At 38.4% G+C, this 23,199-nt stretch overlaps 2 protein-coding genes and 2 pseudogenes across 2 annotated transcripts; all 4 read right to left on the reverse strand.

Annotated features, from left to right (window-relative positions):
- Positions 1-14,069, reverse strand: LOC149105543 (uncharacterized). Its single transcript, XM_089270725.1, has 6 exons — positions 13,777-14,069; positions 4,633-4,953; positions 3,794-4,117; positions 3,312-3,590; positions 1,994-2,076; positions 1-1,268 (listed from the first exon to the last, which is right to left on the reverse strand). The coding sequence occupies exons 1-6, from the start codon at positions 14,003-14,005 to the stop codon at positions 588-590; spliced, it is 1,917 nt and encodes a 638-aa protein (XP_089126851.1). The 5' UTR covers positions 14,006-14,069; the 3' UTR covers positions 1-587.
- LOC149105544 (uncharacterized) lies at positions 8,730-13,747 on the reverse strand. Its single transcript, XM_089270700.1, has 3 exons — positions 12,199-13,747; positions 11,286-11,558; positions 8,730-10,377 (listed from the first exon to the last, which is right to left on the reverse strand). Exons 1-3 carry the CDS (start codon positions 12,257-12,259, stop codon positions 9,731-9,733), a joined length of 981 nt encoding a protein of 326 aa, XP_089126826.1. The 5' UTR covers positions 12,260-13,747; the 3' UTR covers positions 8,730-9,730.
- Positions 14,070-15,136: 1,067 nt separating the features above from the next.
- Positions 15,137-16,381, reverse strand: LOC149105545 (uncharacterized; annotated as a pseudogene).
- A 4,537-nt stretch (positions 16,382-20,918) lies between these two features.
- On the reverse strand, positions 20,919-22,175 carry LOC149105546 (protein sax-3-like; annotated as a pseudogene).
- Positions 22,176-23,199: the final 1,024 nt, after the last annotated feature.

Consider the following 23,199-nt stretch of genomic DNA (forward strand, 5'->3'; position numbering starts at 1 on the left):
GAAGTAAAATCATATTTATCAAGAGAATTGATCTTCCATTGTATCTAGTAACATTCTCGATCGCAATAAATTTACAACAAAGACAAAATTAATAACGCTAGAAAAACCCAACCAATAGAAAAAACAATGAAAATATCAGTTTGAGTCTGTCTGCGTAACTGGTTGACTCACACAGTACGATAAAACTTCTTGAGAATGTAAAATAAGGAACGTATTTCAATGAAATACGCAATGAAGTATACACAACTTAATGTTGCAATTACAAAATGAATACACGAAATATACTGAGATTATAAAACATTTACAGGTTAAGATCGTCGAAATACTTTAATTTTGTGTGTAACAGAACGATCAGTGGCTAATCCCTTTCTTCCCCATCCCACCCACCCGTCGTTCTCTCTAAGGAAGATGTTCTTATTAAAAAGAAGTGTTAGACATATTGAATGTAACTGAATTAATTTGTCAAATCTTTCCTAATGTTGGTAGTGAGAACTTGTCACGACATTAATCTTAAAACAAGAAATTTAGAGTTCAAGAATAATCTGGAACGTAACTTTCTTGAAGATGTAGCTTGTGATTAGTCCTACTCAACGAATCCACAGATTTAACGAGTAGGACTGGGATGGAGTAGAACGCCTCATTGCATCATAACCAAAGTCATATTCGATGTTGTTTGGAGATTCCCCCGTGGAATGAGAGTCAATGAATGATGCCTTGTTAGCCTCGGTTATTCCAATCCCGTGATCAGCACGTGCACAACCATTTCCTCCTTCACCAATCATCATCACTGATCCATCACCACCACCTGTAACACCTGAGTCACACCAGAAGCATATGTTGTTAGCGCTTTGGATGTCTCCACTGCACTCAGCCTGTTGAAATCCGTCTGTTGACTTGTACTGACCGCCATATTGAACCGTGCAGCTTTCCTGGCACTGGTTACTGGCCCAGACCTTGCCATTTCTGAAGTCGCCATAACTTATGATTTTTGATCGGAATGTTTGTCCAGCCAAACAGTTACCTGTGGTCTGTAACAAAGGAGTTTGGCTGGGGTCATCACTGCGCGTGATCTTAAACTCTCTGCCGCTGACCAACCAAAAGGCGGGTGAGATCATGTCAGAGTTAATGGATGGATCTGTTGTTGTTCCCGTGGCAACTTGTTGGTCATGCCACCAGAATCCGTCGTCACGCATGCAATTTTTGCTGTCTTTGTTTGAGAATCGCGCGATTAGTGTCCAGCCTATTTGTTCACCTATGTCACAATACACCTTTTAAAAGAACATTGGGGGAAAAATATCACATCCAATGATTTTAAAAAATTTCCCTGAAATTTATAGCGGAGCTCTTTCGCGCCGTAGGCGCGGAAATGTAGCCTTACACCTTAAAAAGTTTCGTCACCCATTGTTCTAAAAAAAATTGTCATGTGACTGTCCGCACGAAGGTACGTCGGTAGTACGCTAAGCCCCATACCTTGAAAAATAAGACAGTAACACCATAACTATAGGTACATCTTGAAGTATTGGATATCAATATTATGGTTAATTGAGAGCTATCAAAATAAGGTATCCAGTGACCAATATCACGTGGTCATATCGTGGGCTCACGTTCAGAGCCCAAGGTCGGGTGTTTTCTTAAATCGACCGCTGTTTAGGTACTGGTTTTCGATTGGATCGCGGGCTCAAGCCGGGTTTTAACCCCTGGCGTGTGGTTGACTTTTTTCCTGACATATTCCCTGCACAATCGTCTCTTGGAATGTCCGTCACTTATTGGGTACGAAACAATCTTGGATACTTTGAAAGCTTGACATTTTGGTTTTTTGAGGGTACGGTATGTGAAAGAAATTAATAGCTCGATTTTAATCGTTCAGGGACGAAGGATGGCTGGTGTTAAGAATGGCAGTTTGTAATACTGATACTAAAGAAATTACCTCAGGATAGACTTGCTTTTTTTTTCTATTCATAGATTGATTCTGTAGTTACATGAACCATCTTACCTGGAATTTAGAATGCTTGATTTCAAGTTCATAAATCCCAGTTACTCTTTTTGATTTCTTATACCTGATTGCTTCGCATGAATCTGTAATTACGGAACGAAGAAAGTAAGTAATTAAGTAAGTAAGCAAGCAAGCAAGTAAGTACATAACAGCGACAACCTCTAATGTCTTTAAATCTTCATTCTGCAATTCAAATACATTGTGTTTCAAATATTTCAATGCAAATCTTCACCAAGCGTATACATAACCGTCTCACGTCTTTAAAGTGCTACTAGGATCAAACTTTTATCTCTTGATTTTTTAGGTTGATCACATAGAATTCAACGAAAGATTAAAGACGCCGTTTACCGTTTACAAATATCTACATTGGCTCCGTAGATATTTAAGCTTGAAAAATGAGTAAAATATGCAAATGAGATGACTGATGCCGTCATGCACTCAAGCAAATATTACATCAAGTATATAAACAGCGCTATCTTGGTCAATTTGCTGCAGAAAGCGTTGAAACTTGGTAGGCTAATAGTTCTAAATGCAACATACCTACGGCTATAACAATTTCTGTTCCTATGGCAACCCACTCTTTTCCAGTCCCCTCTAGCCTGATTTCAATATTTTAGTGATTTTAAGCTTAGAAAACATTAAGCAAGGCCATGAACTCAACCTAACATATTTATATGCTTGCTGGATCATGCAGATGAGGCACCATTAGCAAATATCAATATAGAACGCTAAAAGTGTTTAGAAAAGCCTTTAATATCGTGGAGGTCTGGAACCATGTATGTTGCAATGGTAACAAAAATTGTTAAGCTCATATTGCGGAGCACCTCTATTAGAATCTTACTGTAAAAAATCCGACACTTCTGTTGCAAATTGACTGAGATATCCTTGTTTATCATGTTTGATCAAAATTCGGTTGAGTGTATGACGTCATCACTTGGCTAATTTGCATATTTTAAAAACTCGAATATCTCTGGAACGAAAAGAGATATTTGAGAATACTAAACAGCATTTTTACTCTTGTACAAACTACTTGTTATGTCTTAAAATGACTCAGATTTGAATGGGCATGATGCAATTTTCGTCATGGTAGCACTTTAAATTTGATGTAGGCTGCTGTCACCCCGAAGGTTTTTTGTTTGCTTGTTTGTTTGTTTTTATTCTTGTTTTTTTTTTTTTTTTTTTTTTTTTCTCAATTATTATTTTTTTTTACTTAGAGAAATAAGACTTAGAGATACAGCGAGCTTGGAAGGTACACAAAAAAATAAGAAAAACAGAGGCCTGTGAAAAGTCTAAGTTTATGCGTTATACTAGTCATTACCAAACTTTTGTCTTTGAAACCCCAAGGTTGTGATGGATGTAACTGAACCAACTTTGTTGCTGGCGGTACAAACATATGTTCCAGAGTCTGCCATGGAGAAATTTTCAATGATCAAAGTACCATTTCTAACGGAAGTTCGCCCTTTCGGCAAAGCCCCAAACGCACGTGTCCACGTGATTGCTGACGGTGGGTTACTGAAGGCTTTACAAGTAACTGTTGCTGTAGTGCCTTCCTCAATTAACAGAAAACGATCTGGTACTGTGACCAGCTGGGGAGCAACTGTTGAGAACAAAGAGAGATACAGTCACAGCTGTGTTAACTGAAAACTTAATCAACTCTAAAAGCAAGAGACGCACAATAGTATTTACTTTATTTGTTGTTAAATTGTCCGATTTTAAATTTGCTAACATAAATTGATCAAACTAAACGTGAGCAACAACAATAATGATAAAGATAACTAATTAAAAACGGTTCACTTTTACCTTCTACAATAAGCTCAGCAGTCTTCTCATCTTTTCCTAATACGTTCACCGCTGTACACGTGTAATATCCTGAGTCAGTGAAAGTTGACTTGGTTATTTCAAGGCCGCCATTTTGATCGGTTGACAAGCGCCCTGCCACAAGAGAACCATTGACTTTACTCCAGGTCACCGTAGGTCTTGGGTTCCCTCTAACCGAGCAGTTAAATGTAGCGGTCTGGTTCTCAGTAACTGTTTGAGTGACAGGTGATACAGTAACCTCTGGAGATGAAATTGACCCGCCGGGATCTCCCTTCAATCCCATGAACCCTCTGGGTCCAGCGTCACCTGTTTATTATAAATTGCATCACGAAATCATTAATACATTTAGAAAAAAAAAAATCAGTTTAGAAGGTTAGTCTGAATCCATGACATAAGTCAATGCAAAAATACGACTATTTTAATAATTTACATCTAAGCAGGGATAGGAGTAATGGCTATATCAGATAACTATAAACTTCCGCTAAAACCAGAAGGTAAAGATGACAAAACAAATGAATAGTTCAGTGCAGGTGTGATGTATTATCCGTTTTCTCTAATTGTGTTGTTAGTTTATAAGTACATATTCCGGTATTCAGCTACAGAGATTGCAAGGGAACGATGGAGTGAACAAGTGAACCGAGGAACGTGAAAGCCAGGAAACAAAAAACGAAGAGACGCCTGAATGAAGGCATTATAGAAGAATATATGGATGAATAAACAATTCCTATGATTCTAAAAGTGCCCTGACATATCATCACCAGACATTCTCTCGATTGCAAGTATATTTTTCGATTTCATGATTGCCTTTTACAGTGATTTACCTTTTTCACCCTTTTCTCCTTTTACCCCTTGCTTTCCCATAATGCCTTGCTGACCGTGTCTTCCAGGTAAACCCATGTTGCCTTGCACTCCCTTTTTACCCTTGGCACCTTGTGCTCCTCGTCTCCCTCCAGAGCCTTTGCTTCCTTTCTTACCGGGAGGGCCTGGGACACACACTTTCTTCAATGGCTGACACAATGATGTTGGTTTGAGTTTATTGAACTGTTTGGTGATTTCACTACGGACATCTTCTATGCTGAGAGTTTCGTTACTGATTGAGATCAAGCTGCGGCGAACTTTGGTGTCTGTTGTCTTTTTGAAATCTAAAAGAAACAGGAAATGAAAATAAAAATAGCTTTACTCTAGGCTGCGTGCAGACCTGTGCTATTTCTTTTTCAAAAAAGTGGACTTCTGGAAGCTGGCGGGTTTGACTTTGCCGTTCCAGACATCATTAGGTATAAAGCCCGTGACGGTATGCCAAATATTTCACTTCTTATACCAAGACAAAAATAAATGGAACTCTATATATCGTGGGGAGGGGGACAGGGAGGTCAGAACCTCCTGCTTCCCCTACCCTTAACTCCCGGCTCCCGTCCTTGTCCATCTTGCTCCCGTCCCCTGTAAATTAGGAGACTCAAAACACATCCTAGTCATTTAGCTGCGCTATCCTTAGGCGTTTCCTTTTCCTTTTTTCCTTTGTTCTCGGCCTTGCTCCCGCTTCCCGCCCTTTTCTCTCTATCCTCCCGCTTCCTAATTCTCCCGGGCTCCCCCCCTGCCCCCCCCCCCTTATATCGTGACTTGCTTAGAGGTCTTTAAAGTCGCTCTGTAATAAAGAACAAAAAGAGAAGTCAAGGTGATAACTAACCAGAACTTCGCTATTTTGGTATTAGTGTAACAAGACGCCGGATTAGTTTTCTCTGATCTTTGAAGCTAAGTTCAGTAAGCAGACTTTCCGTGATTTAAGCAGTCACATATATTAAAGTGGAATCTCTCTTCTGTTGAAAACACATCACCCGTGTCAACGAAGTAGAAGTTTAGTTACGAGTATTCTAACTGTATGAGTCAGATATTTTCTATATCCTCCTAGTAATTTGTGCTAAAAAGTTTAGACAAGAGTAATTTCTTTCAGAAGACGCGACAGAACTATTTCAGGTGTTTCATACAATAAATTTTCCCGACCTTTATTCAATAAAGATTAATCTAAATGACTCAGTACTGTAACGTATAAATGAAGAAAACTGACGATCAAAAAAGGTCGTCTACTTACTCTCTGGTGTTTCCATTTCGTTTTTGTGGTCTGTTGTCTGCAGTGATTCGATCTCAGTGCGGCTTTCGACTTTGGAAATTCGCAGTTCGTTCATCTCTGTTTTCCTATTTATCGATTCCATTCTCAAAAACAGCGCAACAATCAACAACAACGAAATAAAGGACAGAAACGAAGAACCTTTGTGGAGAACGTCACCACATTTGGAGGAAGTTTTCTTGTCTGGTTCCGTGATCGGTTCTAATTAACAAACAGTTGTCTGAACAAGCTCGACTGTCGTGTAAACTGAACGTTTGATCTCCTTTTAGTAGCAGTTTCGTGTTCCTGGATACGGGACATGCCAAATCATAACTGTAAAGCGATACCGTTACCAATTGATCTGTCATCGTTCAGGAAGAACCTAACCTGAAAGTGCCAAGGATGGTAAATATCGTGTTTTTTTTTTGTTGTTTTTGTTTTTGTTTTTGTTTTTGTTTTTTTTTCCCGGCAAGGTAATCGTTATTTTTATTCTCAGAGGAGCTCTGTGGGTTTCCTGAAAATCTTGCTGGGGTCAACATGAAAGCTAATGATCGAGACTTCTTTGTTAATGACACTGCTGAGTGACGGTAGCCCGTCTCCGTCTGTTAATTCAGTTATAGCTGGTAAAATAATTTATACATTTAACATTAATAGTACAAGTAATATCGAAGCTGGTTGTTTTATGAAGGATCACAACTTTGTAAGAGTAAATACTTGACTGTAAATAAATAGCTCACTTTGTCCACAATTGAACGTTTGATTCTCCACGACAAACTGCTACAGTTACTTGACGGTTTAAATGGGCTGAAAACGGTTTTTACAGTCGACCTCGTAGGAAACGTGCCTGGTTTTTAACTCTCGATTAATCAACCTGCATATATGTTCAGGAGTGCCAAATTAAAACAGTCGACATGGGGAACGGTTTTGAAAACAGAAGAGAAAAAATACAACAATTTGTAAACGTTTATTTAGTTTAAGTGGTGTATAAGTGCTGTCATGTCTGCCTATAGTTTTTATTATTTTTATTTATTTATTTACTTATTTATTTATTTATTTATCATTACTTTTTTTTTGACCACCGTTGATGTAATTTATAGCTCTCAGGTTCTTGATAAATTTATGAGCTTTGTATTCATGCATTGCCAAGTTGGGGTTGCTAACCTTCAGTTAAAGTCTTACATTCCATCCAGATGCTACAAAGTCGTTCCCACCAAAAGACCAAACGAGAAAGCCTGGATCCCAGCAGTGTCGTTCCCAGTGCTACTCATTGTAAGAACGTCGACTGAGAGCTCTGAGAACGGGAATGGGCTCACACCAGTCCCATATTAGTAATCATGAAAGGACCTGGCATTAGTTTAGCCATTCAACCTACGTTAATGAACCGGAAGTGATCACTTTTTACCCTCGTGCACGGATTATTAATCACTGTTCTGATGTAGCTCGTCCGAAGTCCAAGCTGCTCGCGGGGGACACAAAGCAGAAAGAGACGCCCAGGCCACGCATTGTTCTTTAGATAAGTGAACCAAGCGCTCACGTCCGATTAATGACCAAGATTCGGGGAGTCGATCGACAAAGCTAGCTAGCTTAAAAAACAGCAGGAGTCAAAAACTGTTTTGTTATATCCTGCAAGCACATTCACTTGCTTAGTGCTTCGAAGAGAGTTGATGATGGAGCGAGTCGCCTTACAAAGGAACTTCTTTTTTTTTTTTTCCACAGGCTATATATAATTTTCTCCTTGCTCCCACGTGGCGGACAAAGGACATAAGCTCGCTTGCGACCAAGTAGCCTTTCCCACCCCCCTCCGCGGTTTTATTTTTCGTCTCCCAGGCCCCCACCGCAAGTGCAACTACTATACTAATAGCGCACGCCGTGGTTATATGATTGTGACTCGACCGACGCGGCAGAGATTTCAGAGCTGCCCTTCTCGTTATTAGGGAGTTTACGAAACCACGACGGCGACGCCGAGGACAACGTCGATTAAAACATAGATTTATATTTTACCTACAAATCTCGCGATACTCTAAAGTCATTTACTTTGTTTATCACTGTCAAAACTATCGCAAAACTAAATCCGAAACACAACGATAAATTTGAAATAAAAATCTAAAATATTAGCCGTCGTGGTTCACGTTCTCCAGACAACGCAAAATTTGGTCATTTCTCGTTGTTGTCTTGCAAAGGACGGCAAAGAAATGTACCAAGAATTATAACGCACGTGCACAGCCATTGTTCCGCTCATTAATTCTTTTGTTCAGAGACGTTCCCGTTGCAGTTGCCGTCGTGGTTTCGGAAACTCCCTATTATAACCCAAATAACTTCAACGCAAATACCTTTAACAACTGTTTAATAATAGCAGTGTTTTACTCTACAGTCCTCTGTTCGCTTTAATTTCCCGACTAAATTTGCTTTCTTCTAACGTCTAAGTTATACAAGCGTTGCTGTAATATAAATTTTCTTGTCTTTGTGATCGTCTTTATAAATGAGTTGATGTTGATAGCATTAATTATATTACACACAAAGATACAGGTCTTATATAACAATTATCAAAATATTTGTCACTACTAAATCAACAACAGAACTGAACAATCATTAATTCAATATCATTTAAAACCAAAATCACGGACACCGCGTCACTTATGCATTACCCTTAAATAATACCATGAAACCAGAAACCCCAAGCACGTAATGGATTTTGTTTCTTTATTTATCCATTTATTTTTTTGTCCTACAACATACCGTAAATCCTCGAATTAGCGTCTCTCCCCCCCCCCCCCCCTCCCCCCGAATAAGCGCCCCTTCGAATAAGCGCCCCTCCTATCGGTCAAAATTTCAAATAAGTGCCCCTTCGAACAAGCGAACCCTCCCCTCACCCTATTTTGTGGACGAGTAATGAGACAGCAAAGGATGTATAGTTTTCGTCTTGTAATATTAGATTTGTATGTTGTTTCAGTTTGTGACCACATGAATTTCTAATTGTGCCGCGATCTAAACTTTAGGATCAGCTTTTTACGTCGATAAACAGCTTATGTTGTTGTTTGCGTGCAGGTGATGTATTAAAAAAATGATCATGTCAGGGTACGATTTGGGAAAAATTAAATAAGCGGCCCCGTCTTCTCTTAAATTTGAAATAAGCGCCCCGGGCGCTTATTTGAGGATTTACGGTAGATATATAGTTTCTTTTGTTCTCCCTTAACAAAACTGTAAACTGCAAATTCTTCCTTCATCTCTCCTGTCCTACAATTAGACATAACTAGACTGTGGTTTAACTCGAAAACTTAACAGCTCATTTACCCTCCAGTCTCATTTAAACAAGACTATAACGGCTACCTCATCTAAAACAAACTATATTAACTAACTAATTATGTTACAATATTTATATGAGAAAATAAAGCTGTTCAATAACGTAAGTTAATTGTGTCTTGTTCTTTTTTTAAGTTATTATTTTTTTTATTATTATAAATAATCGAGTTGCTTGCATTTCTTTTACCCCAAGAAATTAAAAATTCCTTGCCAGGCACGCTTAGTTATTAAACTTTATTGACGTATCTCTGTTATTGATAATATTTTAATGTATAGAGCAGAAATCTGGCCGGGAATTTATTTGAGATAAAATCGTTGTTCATTCCTAATGTCTGATGACGTTCTTATGAAAAAGAAATGTAAACTGAAATGAATTAAACTGAATTAATTTTGTCAAATCCTGTGCAATGTTGTTGATGAGCACTTGTATGAAAATTTATCTTATAAAAACAAATTTAGAGTTCAGCAATAACTTGAAACGTAACTTACTTGAAGATGAAGCTTGTGATTGGTCCTACTCAACGGATCCACAGATTTAACGAGTAGGACTGGGATGGAGCGTTTCCTTTATGAGCATCATAACCAAAGTCATATTCAGTTTCACTTGCACCATGATCAACAAAAGAAGCAGCGTCTCGTTCTGTTATTCCAATCCCGTGATCAACACGCCGACAAGAACTTCCTCCTCCACCGATCATCATCACTGATCCATCACCACCACCTGTAACACCTGAGTCACACCAGAAGCCGATGTTGTTGGCGCTTTGGATGTTTCCACTGCACTCAGCCTGTTGAAACCCGTCTGTTGACTTGTACTGACCGCCATATTGAACCGTGCAGCTTCCCAGGCACTGGTTACTGGCCCAAACTTTGCCATTTCTAAAGTCGCCATAACTTGTGATTTTTGATCGGAATGTTTGTCCAGCCAAACAGTTACCTGTGGTCTGTAACAAAGGATTGTGACTGGGGTCATCACTGCGCGTGATCTTAAACTCTCTGCCGCTGATTAACCAAAAGGCTGGGGAGATCATGTCAGCGTTAATCAAGGGATCTGTTGTTGTTCCCATGGCAACGTGCTGGTCATACCACCAAAGGCCGTCGTCACGCATCCAGTTCTTGTTGTCGTTATTTGAGAATCGAGCGATTAGTGTCCAGCCTTGTTGATCTGGAAGGTACAAGATCAAAACCACCCATATTAAATTACTTTCTTTTAAAGCGAAGAAACGGATTTTTGGCTCAGTTAAGAAATATTGATGTTAACGAAATAATTATAACCCCAGGACAGATTTATCGTTGTTCTTTTAATTAATTTATTTGCCGATTAGTTTAACTATGTTACCTTAAATTTGGAATACTTTATTTTAAGTTCGTAGATCCCAATTACATTTTTTCGCATGAATTTCTAATTGCAGAAAGAAGTAAATATGTATTAAAAGATCTTCTCCATATATTGTACTTGTGGCTTGTTACTATTTGTCACAATCCAAGTATAGAAATATCTGACAAATCAGTAAACTGAGCTTGGAATATTAATTTAAGAACATGAGAGATCATGGTAGTTATGTACGCAGCTTACTTGCGAATGTAATAATCAAGCTTGAACGGGTAAATCTACGGGCAGTGATTTACAAATTGTTAACGTGATAGGCTCCCAGTATTCTTGTAGCTCAGTTGGTAGAACACTTCTCCAGTATCGCAGAGGTTATGGATTAGAATCCCGGTTATGCCTTTTTTACGAGGTTTATTTTCGCAACTTCCCAATAAACAAATCAACAACAACAATTTTGACAGACACACAAACAGCCAAACTTCACAATACATGTAATACCAGAACTAGATCAGAGAAAAGATTTCGCACATCCCGCGTAAAGTAACATCGATCATCTCTCGTTTTTTCTCAATCTTAACCCGTAGTTCAAAATATATCATGCTCGTATTTCATAACTTATCATTTCCCTATGGGTAACTGCTTTTTGCATAACCGTAATATTTTTGCAGGTTTTCTAACTGCAGAATGAAGAAAAAATCTACGAAACGTAAATGGTTGTAAATATGGTATGGAATATACAAAACCTGTTAAAAACGCAATGACTGTAGTAGTTGTTTCCGCTAATCCAAAGTGGTTTGTGGCACGACAAATGTAACCTTCATCACTGTTTCCCTTAACCGTGTTGACTTCAAGGCATCCGTTTTCCTGAAAAGCCGGCAGTAAATCAGAGGATGGTTGAGCACGTGACCACTCTATCCTGGGACGAGGAGAACCTGTAGCTTTACAACAAAGGCTTAAAGTGGATCCCTGCTTTACAACAACGTACGAAGGAGGTTTGCTGGTAAATAGCGGCGGTTCTAAAAAGGGAAAATAACTCATTTATTAACTGCAGCATTATCCATCGATAAAGATATAGCTATCGTTTAGTAAAAGAAAAATGGGAGTTTTCATCACCGGATAGAGGAAAGTGGAGTAACGTGCTCTAATAACGGTCAATAACTGACGTATTTAAAGTTTTGTGTCAAATTAGGAAGGACAAAAGACACCGACTGATAAGAACTTTACAGACCCTCAAACTAATCGACAAAAGATATCTAGGAACGCCCAATTAGTTGAGGTAAACCAATAAATAACAGAACGAAAGAAAAAGTATATAACTTCATGATCACATGAAATACTGATGTTAAAAGTAAAGGGATCAAATCGCTTACCTACATAAGAGCAAAGCAAAACTTGAATTGATTGCAAAAAGGATAGCAATAATAATAACTCGAATATTGAGGTTGCTATTCAATAAACTGTTTGATAAACTGTTTTCGATATATTAAAATTAAGCTAGGCAGCAAGGCCTGGAGGACACAGACAAAGGAAATCGAATGAGCATGTTTTTTTATTATTATTATTATTATTTCCCTTGTGAAAGTGAATTCTAACGTATCCCATGCTCGAATGTAGCTTATAAAGGCAAAGTAAAGGATGATATATAGTCATATATACCTTTAAGGCGCAATCTGCTGATGGCCTTTAGGATTCCATAACCAGTATGTGCAGTGCACATGTATGATCCAACATGACACCTTTGTACATTGTTGATATGCAGTGCACCATCTTTCACAGTGGTACCTTTGAGCAAGGTACCTCCAAGTTTACTCCACGTTATCTGAGAAGAGAAGAAGAAGGAACAACAACTCTTTGCCGAAAGCACTCATTTTTAGAGGTATTGCACCCGTGTCGCGTCATCCACGACACGCGTTACGTGATGTGCGATTCGAGTTGGTGGTTATGTCTACTCGTGTTATTTAACAAGTTTCTCGAGTCTCACCATAAACTGAAGCATTACTTTCTGTACTAAAGCGCTGTTTGCAGAATTCTTTGTAATTCAATATCATTTATAACAAGCTTTGTTTTCATCGATTCCGTCCTCCTTTGTTCCGCGGCAGGACGCAACTGAATAAATGATACAGAGACGCTAGCGACATGAGACAACCTTTGTTTATTTTGCCGCTACATTTCGAGTTCTTTGTTTGCTTTGTATTCATTTCATTATTATCGGACATTTAACGAACACAGCTTATCATGTTCGTCTCGACTGATTTCAGAAGAAATAAATATACTCTCGTGTACTTCAGTATCTTAGCTAGGAGCTCTCACGCGGGTTTGCGTCTTAAAGTATATCAATTTCCCTTTCTGGAGTTGATTTTTTCAGAAAATGACTTAGTTATTGAAGGGCAAAAGATGAGTCGTGAGCGTACCCACCATATTTTGTATGTACGGCTGTACATTTATATTTTTGCCCACTTGAAATTTTTTAACGAGTTTTTTTGTTTGTTTTTGTTTTCATTTTAACCTTTTTTTCTTCTTCCTAGAATTGGCAAAATGTCACCCATAGTAATAAACTATACGATTGGTTAAATCCACTGGTTATAGATATAGTACCCTGAACCCTCCAAAGAGGGTTGCTAAATACCTAAGCCCAGTCCTCTTACCAAAGATCATTGCCAGACTGAACTAGTTGAACACTTGCCAAATATTTCATACCCAGATCAAGATAAAAACATACGTCCATAATTATAATACATATACCACGACACCATTAAACTGAAAGATATCTCAAACGATGTTTTTTTGTTGTTGTTTAGATAGGTCGTAACGATGAAGTAAGGAAAAAAAGGATGGAAAACAATTGTTCATTTTAGTAAAATAATCACTGGAATGCGATACGCGATGTTTGGTTTCAGAATTGTCGAGTCAATGAAGAAGATAAAAAAGCATTTCCTGTATCGATCGATCACGTCTGTCTTCTTCTTTCTTCTAGATCTGTTGAAGAAGAACCGACTTAGAGAACTCTTTCTGAATAATCAACAGATTTTAACACACGCGCTGCAGATTGAAATCATACATTCAGACAAACATCGAGTTTTTCGACTGGGAGGTTTACCTCCCACAGTACAGGTGATAGACATGTCGCTACAGTGTCTTTCAAAAAATCACGCATCCATCCAATTAACAATATCATGATTGTTGTAATATAACTCACTCGTGTAATACAGTTAAAAATCAAACTGCTCTACTTACTCTCTGGTGTTTCCATTTCGTTTTTGTGGTCTGTTGTCTGCAGTGATTCGGTCTCGACGCGGCTTTCGACTTTGGAAATTCGCAGTTCGTTCATCTCTGTTTTCCTGTTTATCGATTCCATTCTCAAAAACAGCGCAACAATCAACAACAACGAAATAAAGGACAGAAACGAAGAACCTTTGTGGAGAACGTCGCCACATTTGGAGGAAGTTTTCTTGTCTGGTTCCATGATCGGTTCTAATTAACAAACAGTAGTCTGAACAAGCTCGACTGTCGTGTAAACTGAACGTTTGATCTCCTTTTAGCAGCAGTTTAGTGTTCCTGTATACGGGATATGCCAAGACAACTGTAAAGCGAAACCGTTATTAATTGATCTGTCATCGTTTGGAAGAAACTTCAACCTTCAATTAAAGCCAAGAATGACAAATACTCGCTGTTCTGGCACGAGTATCCTTATTATTGTTTTTTCCCAGTATCGTGAGAATCTTGTAGGGATCATAAAAAAAGAAACATTAAAACAAAACAGACTGACACTTCATCATACTTTTTACATATACGACAATGTAGTAATGAAATTCCTCGCGGGGTGAAGGTGCGGGGCTTCTTTTCGTCTGTTATTTCCATAAGATGGTCAACTTTTTTTCTTCTTATTATCTATTCATTAAAAACACTGCTGAAACTACTTGCAATGCAGATAGTCAACAATAAAAAGATATACAAAGCTATAAAACGCAAGCCTTCTTCGCGCTTATTGTATCATCGTATCAGACAAAGGACCACGTTAACGAGGAGGAACTTGTTAAAACAACTAATCCTATCTTGAATTTCATACTCACAAACGCAAAAGATGAACAACAAACACAGAATTAATCAGGATGTCGATGGGGAGGGAAATTACGAACGCACGCGCATTAATTTGAGCTGGGTGCAAATTAAAACTCGGCTAAACACACGTATTAATCGCTTGCTGTTTTCGAGGCTAGAGGCTAAAGGACGTGCACATAATCGTATTTTTGCGATATGTTAAAACGATCGATTATGAACAGCATAACTTGACCCCATTTAAGTCAAATATTGGCCTGTACATTTTACGGTTGACGTTTAAAATATTGCGTTTTTGACGGTTCGCGGTTATTTTTTTGGCCAGTTGACCGTTTACCCACATTGAGTTCCTCGAGTTAGCTCAACCAAGAAAAGAAACCTGAGGAAAGTCACTCCGGATTCGTTGGTCTTGAAAGCTGGCTTATACACCTAAGAAATGCACAATAAAACCTTTTTTATATATATACAGCAACCGATTAGCAATAAATATTTGACTGAATACTCTGCTCAATTACAAGCATTTTTATGGCGGAGAAAATTACCTGACTGTGTTTAGCCGAGTTTTAATTTGCACCCAGCTCAAATTAATGCGCGTGCGTTCGTAATTGTCCCTCTCGTGTCATAAATGACGGATCTTATGAAAATTCGGGCAATAAATCGAAATAAAGGATTTGCAATACTCGTGATGTTTAAACATTCATTTAAATTGTACTCGCCTAGAGGCTAATGCAATGTTACTCAAACCGTAAATTTGTAATTGCACTTGCATTCATACGGTTACCCCTACTAAAACTAACCTGACTTACATTTTAAAAGGTTTGGAAGGCTTTGCGTCAGAGAGATAAACTTAGCCACATCTTCAGGCTCAAATTTTCAAAATACTATCACAGAACAGTTAGCCTCTCCGCCCTCCCATGAAAGAAAAACGTTCTCATGAAAAAGAAGTGTAAACCAAAATGAATTAAACTGAATTAATTTTGTAAAATCCTTTGCAAAGTTGTTGATGAGCACTTGTGTGAACATTTATCTTCTAAGATTAAATTTAGAGTTCAGCAATAATCTGAAGCGTAACTTTCTTGAAGATGTAGCTTTCGATTAGTCCTACTCAACGAATCCACAGATTTAACGAGTAAGAATGGGATGGAGCGTAATTTGTAGTAGCATCATAACCAAAGTCATATTCAGTTTCACTTGTACCAAAATCAACAAAAGAAGCAACGTCTCTTTCTGTTATTCCAATCTCGTGATCAGCACGTGAACAAGAAGAACTTTCTCCTCCACCAATCATCATCACCGATCCATCACCAATATCACCTCCAGTAAGTGAGTCACACCAGAAGCCGATGTTGTTGGCGCTTTGGATGTTTCCATTGCACTCAGCCTGTTGAAACCCGTCTGTTGACTTGTATTGACCGCCATATTGAACTGTGCGTCTTCGCAGGCACTCGGGTCACTGGCCCAAACTTTGCCATTTCTAAAGTCGCCATAACTTGTGATTTTTGATCGGAATGTTTGTCCAGCCAAACAGTTACCTGTGGTCTGTAACAAAGGATTGTGACTGGGGTCATCACTGCGCGTGATCTTAAACTCTTTGCCGCTGACCAACCAAAAGGCTGGTGAGATCATGTCAGCGTTAATAAATGGACTGTATGTTGCTCCCATGGCAACTTGCTGGTCATACCACCAGTAACCACTGTCTTTCATCCAGTTCTTGTTGTCATTATTTGAGAATCGAGCGATAAGACTCCATCCTTTGCCATCTTATGTCATGTCACAGTAAACCTGGAATGGAAATGAAATCGGCTTCGTGTTGAGCAAGTTTCTGTAGTAGTAAATATGTTATCAGAAAATGGTCCCAATGTTATGTACTGTACCTGTTTTGTTTTAAATTTATTTGTTTTTGTTGTTATTGTTCTTTTTTTTCTATCTGTTCATTTTTTTAAACGTTTGAAATTTTAAGTAACAGACGGCGAAATCAACGAACAAGGAAAAAGAGAAATTTAATTGAGGCGTGTCTCTTGACAGGATTATTTAAAATCCATCTTAAATTGATTGGTGATGCTTAAGCACGGTATAAAAAGTCGCAAGAGGACTGACGTTCGCGCTAATTCTTGAACTACGTGGATACTCCTGCATGGAATTAATTTATATATGGGCGCCTAAAATCTTCTTGAAGTTATCTATTTCCTTCCGAAACTACTTGAAAACCCAGTGAGTTTCGCTCGATGGTAAACGGTATCAGCCAATACAAGCTAATACATATAAATGTATGCACGACAACTGCTAATTCATTATTAAATATCGTAGATCATAGTAAACAATTACTCCGCGAGCTCGAGTTTATTATGAGATGATAAATAGCCAACGAGTTACGTAGTGCCGAGTAGGCTAATAAGCCTCTCGTATTTAACAAGCGCGAGTAGAATAATTATTTCATTGAAAACGCATCCAAAATACAGAAAAATAAATAAGTAAATAAAAATAAATAAAAGAAAGAAAAAGCGACCCCAAAAGTTACACGTACGTTTACCATGTTTATATAGCATGGTATAATTGCTCATATACTAGGATAACGAAGCGAATGAATCGCACTATCCAATGATTCTTGTTTTAATAAATAAACGGTAGCCTCTATTTTGCAAGGCAATTTGCTGGGCCGATATAACTCGTCCGCGGGGATTATGTGTTCTGAGAAGCGAACAGCCAAGTTTCGTTCCAAGAACGAAGCTCGAGGAAAACTGCGAGCTTCGAGGAATAGACAATGTCCAAGCACAAATATCTGCACATATTTTAAAAGTCAAATGAGGCTATTGTCCTTCAAATGATTTTCGCAACTCGCGGAATCCTTTCAAAATAGGGAAATACCACTGGGATATTCCTCAGTTTTAGCTAGGCATATTCAGTCACGTGATACGTTTAGACCAAATGCGTGCGAGCGAAAATGTTTGAAGGAGTATAACAACGATAACTAGTCTCTTATGATGTCGCGGTTATCGCGTATCAATATTTTAACCTATACTGTTGCTCCCTGGGTTAGATTGTAATATGTTTGGTGCGCTTTGCATTTTTCCGTCCATGTTATCAACTAATCAACAATGATTTAGATAAACATATACAGGCAAAAACTAACGATAGACAAATCCGACGTTTCGGCGACATCTTGGCGCCATTGTCAAGGGAAACTAATTAAATATGCGATTTCAAGACTAACTAAGAGTTCAGAGATGTTACTCATTAAACAATTACGACCGTGTTTAAATGTACAATCAGACTCAGTTCGCGCTAAGGTCTTTGTCTAACTTATGCAAATTAGTAACTCTGAAACGTCGGATTTGTCTATCGTTAGTTTTTGCCTGTATATGTTATCAACTGTAAGTCATTTGTAATTAACATCAGTTTGAATTGAAACTGTTGTAAATAGATCCCAATACCTGGAGAAGATAATATTATTTTCTTTCCTCACGGGCTTGTCTACGTTGCGCACAAAGACATGCAGATATTGTAAGCTGAGTTTGCGAAAGTTTTTAACAACTAGAAAACATCAGTATCGGGGAAGAACATCAGAACCGCATAAACGATTCGGCAAAATCATCGATCAGTTCCTATAACTACAATCTTCCTCTCTGTCGAGCAAGCCTCTCAGCTCACTTTGACTTCCGCGAATTGAAAGGCTATGGATTCATTGCAAGAAATTGAAGGCAATCAAGTCGCAAAAGATATGTAGGCCTATTTATATGTCCTCGTACAATTTCTGGCTTTGCAAAAAAAAAGTCGCTGTTAATAATGGTAATTGAACTGAGTGAAGTGCAATTACTAATTTATTAGATCCATTTTGAAATCGCACAATTTATTTAATCGCCTTAAATTTTAGATTTTGGTGTATTGTTCCATCAGCCAGTTTGTTAAAAATAGCGGAACCGGAAACGTCGTTACGTCTCATTTGGTATGCAAACGATGTCATGTGACGAAACTCTTTCAAGCATAGCAAAGAAACAAGCAGTGAAGTCAGAACGAAAAGAGCCTACTTCATGCATAAAAGTTCAATTCTCGTCACCGAATCAATGATGAAAGGCCTTCCTTTCTTCTGTGGTTGAGGCGGAGACTTCTAGTTGTCTTTGGAGAAGGAATTTGAAGGTGCAGCTAGTGCAATTCTGCGATGGATTTCTTTTGAGTTGTGAAACTCCTTCGAGTGCACGATGCCCAGTGGATAGTAGTTCTCTTTAAAATACCGTTCAATGGCACTCTGCTTGATTTTAAGGGATTCCAGTTCGTTATCATCTCCGTTTCTTTTTGTGACCTCGACATAGAACTTAATACTCAGGACCTTGTCACGTTCTTGCCGCGCCATTTGTTTCAAGATATTTTCAAGATGGCAGGACTGTCACCGGCCAGCTTCGGAAGTTCGTTCATTCACTGTTTTGTGGAGCGGGGCGTATTTTTATTCACAGCGACAGAGTTGAGCTCTTGTATTGCTTGGTTTAAAACTACCGAAAACCTGAAAACATCTATCTTCTTGAGATGGCTCTGAATTTGTTGTTGTGTGGTGTTCGTTTGTTTATGTTTTGCTGGACTCGGTATCGTGCGGATCTTGAGCTGATGTTGAAGAAAAATCACCAAAATATTCGTCAAAATGGACATTGAAAGTTGGAAACTTCCATTAAAGTAAGTCTTTAGCCTGAAGGAACTCATAATCGTCATTCAGAAACTGTAATTAATTAAACTCGTCAATTGTTTTGGGAAAAAAACAACAATAACAACAAAGTTTTGGCAATAATAGTTGCAAAATTAGCCACACAACCGCTTTTTGCCTTTCATTTTTCTGAAATTTTATTGGTTACTTTAAACTAACCTTGAAATCTGATTGGGTGTTTTGTTTTACTCTTCCATTCTCATTGGCTGAGAAAAAGATGCGATTTAGGGCGAAAAAATAGTGCGATTCGTGAATAAATCGCACCACTGAGAGCCAATCAGATTGCAACGATAACCAGTGATTTCAAAATGGATTTAATAAAGACTGAAACAAACGTTGCCTTCGACAGAATTCGTTGAAGATTTAAATGAATAAGTGAGTTTTCGCCAAGTTACGTAGGTGGCTCTCCTAAAATTCAGTGTAAAGTTGACCGGGAAACTTTTGGGAACGGTAACTATTAACCGATGAAAATATATGAAAACATCATGCGAACCAAAAGAAACTTTCTAAGGTTACTACTTGAAAACTCTCTGTAGTGTCCATGAATCCTACTGGAACTGTACACACCTTATTGTAAAAACGTTGTCAAGAAAAAAGCATAAATGATGAACGATATGACCCAGTGGTTTTCAGGGAAATTTGCCAATTAACTTCAAATTTATATTCTTATACGCACCTTGTACATGCATTATTATTCAGTCATTTTTTCAATCATTTTTTGTTTATTTCTTAATAAATGTTCATTTTACAGTTGGAAAGAGAGTTTTAAAGCGGTTTACGAGATCAACATGCAGGCTGTGTGAGATTATTACTATCTTGGTTATGATACTGATGAGACTGCAGGATTGCCCCATTGTCCGTAAATGTAAATGTTCCTTTGTTTCGCATCTTAGCTACCTTCATGAAGGCATGGGCAGTTTCCACGTTTTTCTAAAACACAACTTTGGGATGCTGACCTGTGATCATGCATTTAATGCCACGGGGAAACAATCTTGAACACTCATGATTCTACCTGCATTTGCATATTCGAGTTCTCGTGAGATAGCGTATGCGTATTGAAGATTTTCCCTTTGCTTCAATCTACTTAAAATCTGTTGCGTCGGCTACTAAAACAATTTCTGATAGTACACGCGGAAGCCTGCACTGAGACCAAGTTGTAATTATGCACAAGTTTCTTCAGTATTCCCATGATTCCATGAAGTCGTATCGTCTATGGTTTATAATTTTCACCCCAAAACAGTTTTTTTCAATCAAGTGTATACGCTAGACTAAAATTATGGAGCATAGTTAATATTTTTTCGATCTATGAAAATTAATTTCATGGCAATAACTTTTTTTAACTTGCTTACTTTTTCATGTGCTAGTAGATATTCTCCATCAGGTAACTTCTGGCCTGCAATTGTTAAAACCTCTTGACACGAAAAGGCAGCTGAAAAGTGGATTCAAAATTTTACCATCATTATTGCGTTCTCATTTTCCAAATTTAAATTTGAAGCCCTTTTTCAGGAAGTTCTATTTCAGTTACATATTTGGCATTTAATTAATTATTGCAACCGTTGGGCGTTTTTTGATTCAGTGTTAAAGAAGGATATTGTTAAAAATGGTTTTAAAGGTACAGAATGCAGTACACTCAACTTTTCGTAGCTAAAGTGACTGTAGTTGTCTTCTCTGCTAGTCCAAAACGGTTTCTGGCTTCACAGATGTAATCTCCGTCACTGTTGTACTTGACCGGGTTAATTTCAAGGCATCCGTTTTGCTGAGAAGCCAGTATACTTAGTGTTGAGTCGAAAGACTGTCCAGAACGTGACCACTGTACCTTGGGTGGAGGAGAGCCTGAAGCCTTGCAACAAAGACTTAAAGTTGATCCTTGAGCTACAGCGACATGTGAGGGAGGTCTGCTAGTAATTACCGGTGGCTCTAGAAAATCAGACACATCATTAACTACTAAATGTTACACATTTACCGTTATGGAAATTTGTTTTCTTTAGTTCTTGTCGATGGGGGAAAACAAACACAACTGCATAATGTCAATTAGAAAATGAGAAAATTGTAAACCAAAAAAAAAAAAAACACATAACTGTTATTAATTAGAGAAATAACTTTACCCAAAAAGAAACCATCAAACAACGAAACATCGAATTTACAGTAGTTTATCGAGCAAAAGTAAAGGACTGTATATACCTTTTAGTCGCAATCTGCTGATGGCCTTAAGAATTCCACGACCAGTATGTGCCGTGCACATGTATGATCCAACATGAGACCTTTGTACATTGTTGATATGCAGTGCACCATCTTTCACAGTGGTACCTTTGAGCAAGGTACCTCCAAGCTTACTCCACGTTATCTGTTTAGATGTCTGACCGTCAACACAGTAGTAAAATATTGCCAGTGTGTTGATGAAGACTTCCTGGGATACTGGATATATACTGATCTTTGGGTCAACAATGCATTCTCCTTTTGGCCCCTGAAGGCCCGTATAGCCCCTGTTCCCCTTGTTCCCTTTCAAGCCAATCGAGCCTTGTTGTCCCGGACGGCCCATTGGTCCAACATCTCCTTTTGTCCCAGGGACTCCACGAGGCCCCTCGTCGCCCATGTCGCCTTTAATTCCCTGGGGTCCTTGGCGCCCTTGACTTCCACGTGGTCCCGGAACTCCTTTAGATCCCAAAGGTCCCCGGGGGGCCGGGTATCCCAGTGGCTCCTTTTTCTCCCTTGTATCCGGGATATCCGTGGGCACCACGGTCCCCTGGGAGACCTGGGGGACCCGGGGGACCCGGGGGTCCCACTTGGCAAATCATGTCTTTGCTGCTACATGCTTGACTAAGTTTCTCCTTTATTTCTTGGCGGACTTGATGTAAAGATATTTTTTGTGTAGTTTGTGTTTGGGGCACATTTCTTTTGTTTCTTTGGCGATGTCCTGAAAGTGAAAGAACTTGCGCGTTATATTTTCAGTAGAATTTTACTAGTATACTAATGCAAACGCTGTAATTTGATTGGCTGATCCTGCGTTGAACACATTCAGCCATTATTGTGCAGTGGCTGGAGGTCGTCTAGGAAATGGCGAGGTTTTTTCGTTTTTCCAAAGTTTTGATGGAACATTTTGATGCGAATGGATAATTAAATTCCTGAGAAGTCAAAATGAAGGACATTCACGGTTTCTTGACGTTTAAAAAAGTTGCAATTATTGAAAAAAGTGATGCGCGCTCACTCAACTTCAATTTTAAATTACAATTCAATCCAAGCGACCTTTTCCAGGCGCAAAGCTTAATAATACGTCAAGAAATAATTGGATACCGTTATTTGAAGTAAATTTTAATAAGAATTCTACTAAAGCAATTAGATTATTTGCTCTCGGTTTCTGTGAGGTGATAGTTGAATTGGTCTTCAGCCTCATCAACCGATCACTTCATAGAAATATCGAGTTCATAATCTAACTGTTAAATAGCTTTTAAATTATCCTTTGCATACGCTGAGCAGACATGAACCCAAAGCACGTCGGTTTAGGACAGTAAGTAAACTAGTAGTAATCAAAGATTATGGGAGTGCGTTCGACGCCGTCGCTTAATTAAATATATATAAATGATTTCACTAGCTGACTTTTAACCTCTGTCTATTGCTAAAATCAACGTTTTTCATCGGCAACCGAGGTTTTCATACAGACAGATTTATCATAGTGTCAAAGTCCACTATTTGTTGACACGATGCGTGACAGCGCAAGTTTCCGTGGACTCACAAGTTTAATAAAACGAAAATATTTACATTTACAGCCTTCAAATTTCGTGCTAAATATTCTCACCTTAACTGGTAATGTTTGAGCGTAAAAGCTAATTTGTAAAATTCAATTTTACATACATTAATCTAAACTGGGAGCACAAATGTAAGCAAACATTTGCAATCGTGTGCTCGTTTATCGT

Source organism: Orbicella faveolata, unplaced genomic scaffold (genome assembly GCF_042242905.1).
Source record: "Orbicella faveolata isolate gen_17 unplaced genomic scaffold, um_ofav_v1 contig_34, whole genome shotgun sequence".
NCBI classification, from domain to species: domain Eukaryota; kingdom Metazoa; phylum Cnidaria; class Anthozoa; order Scleractinia; family Merulinidae; genus Orbicella; species Orbicella faveolata.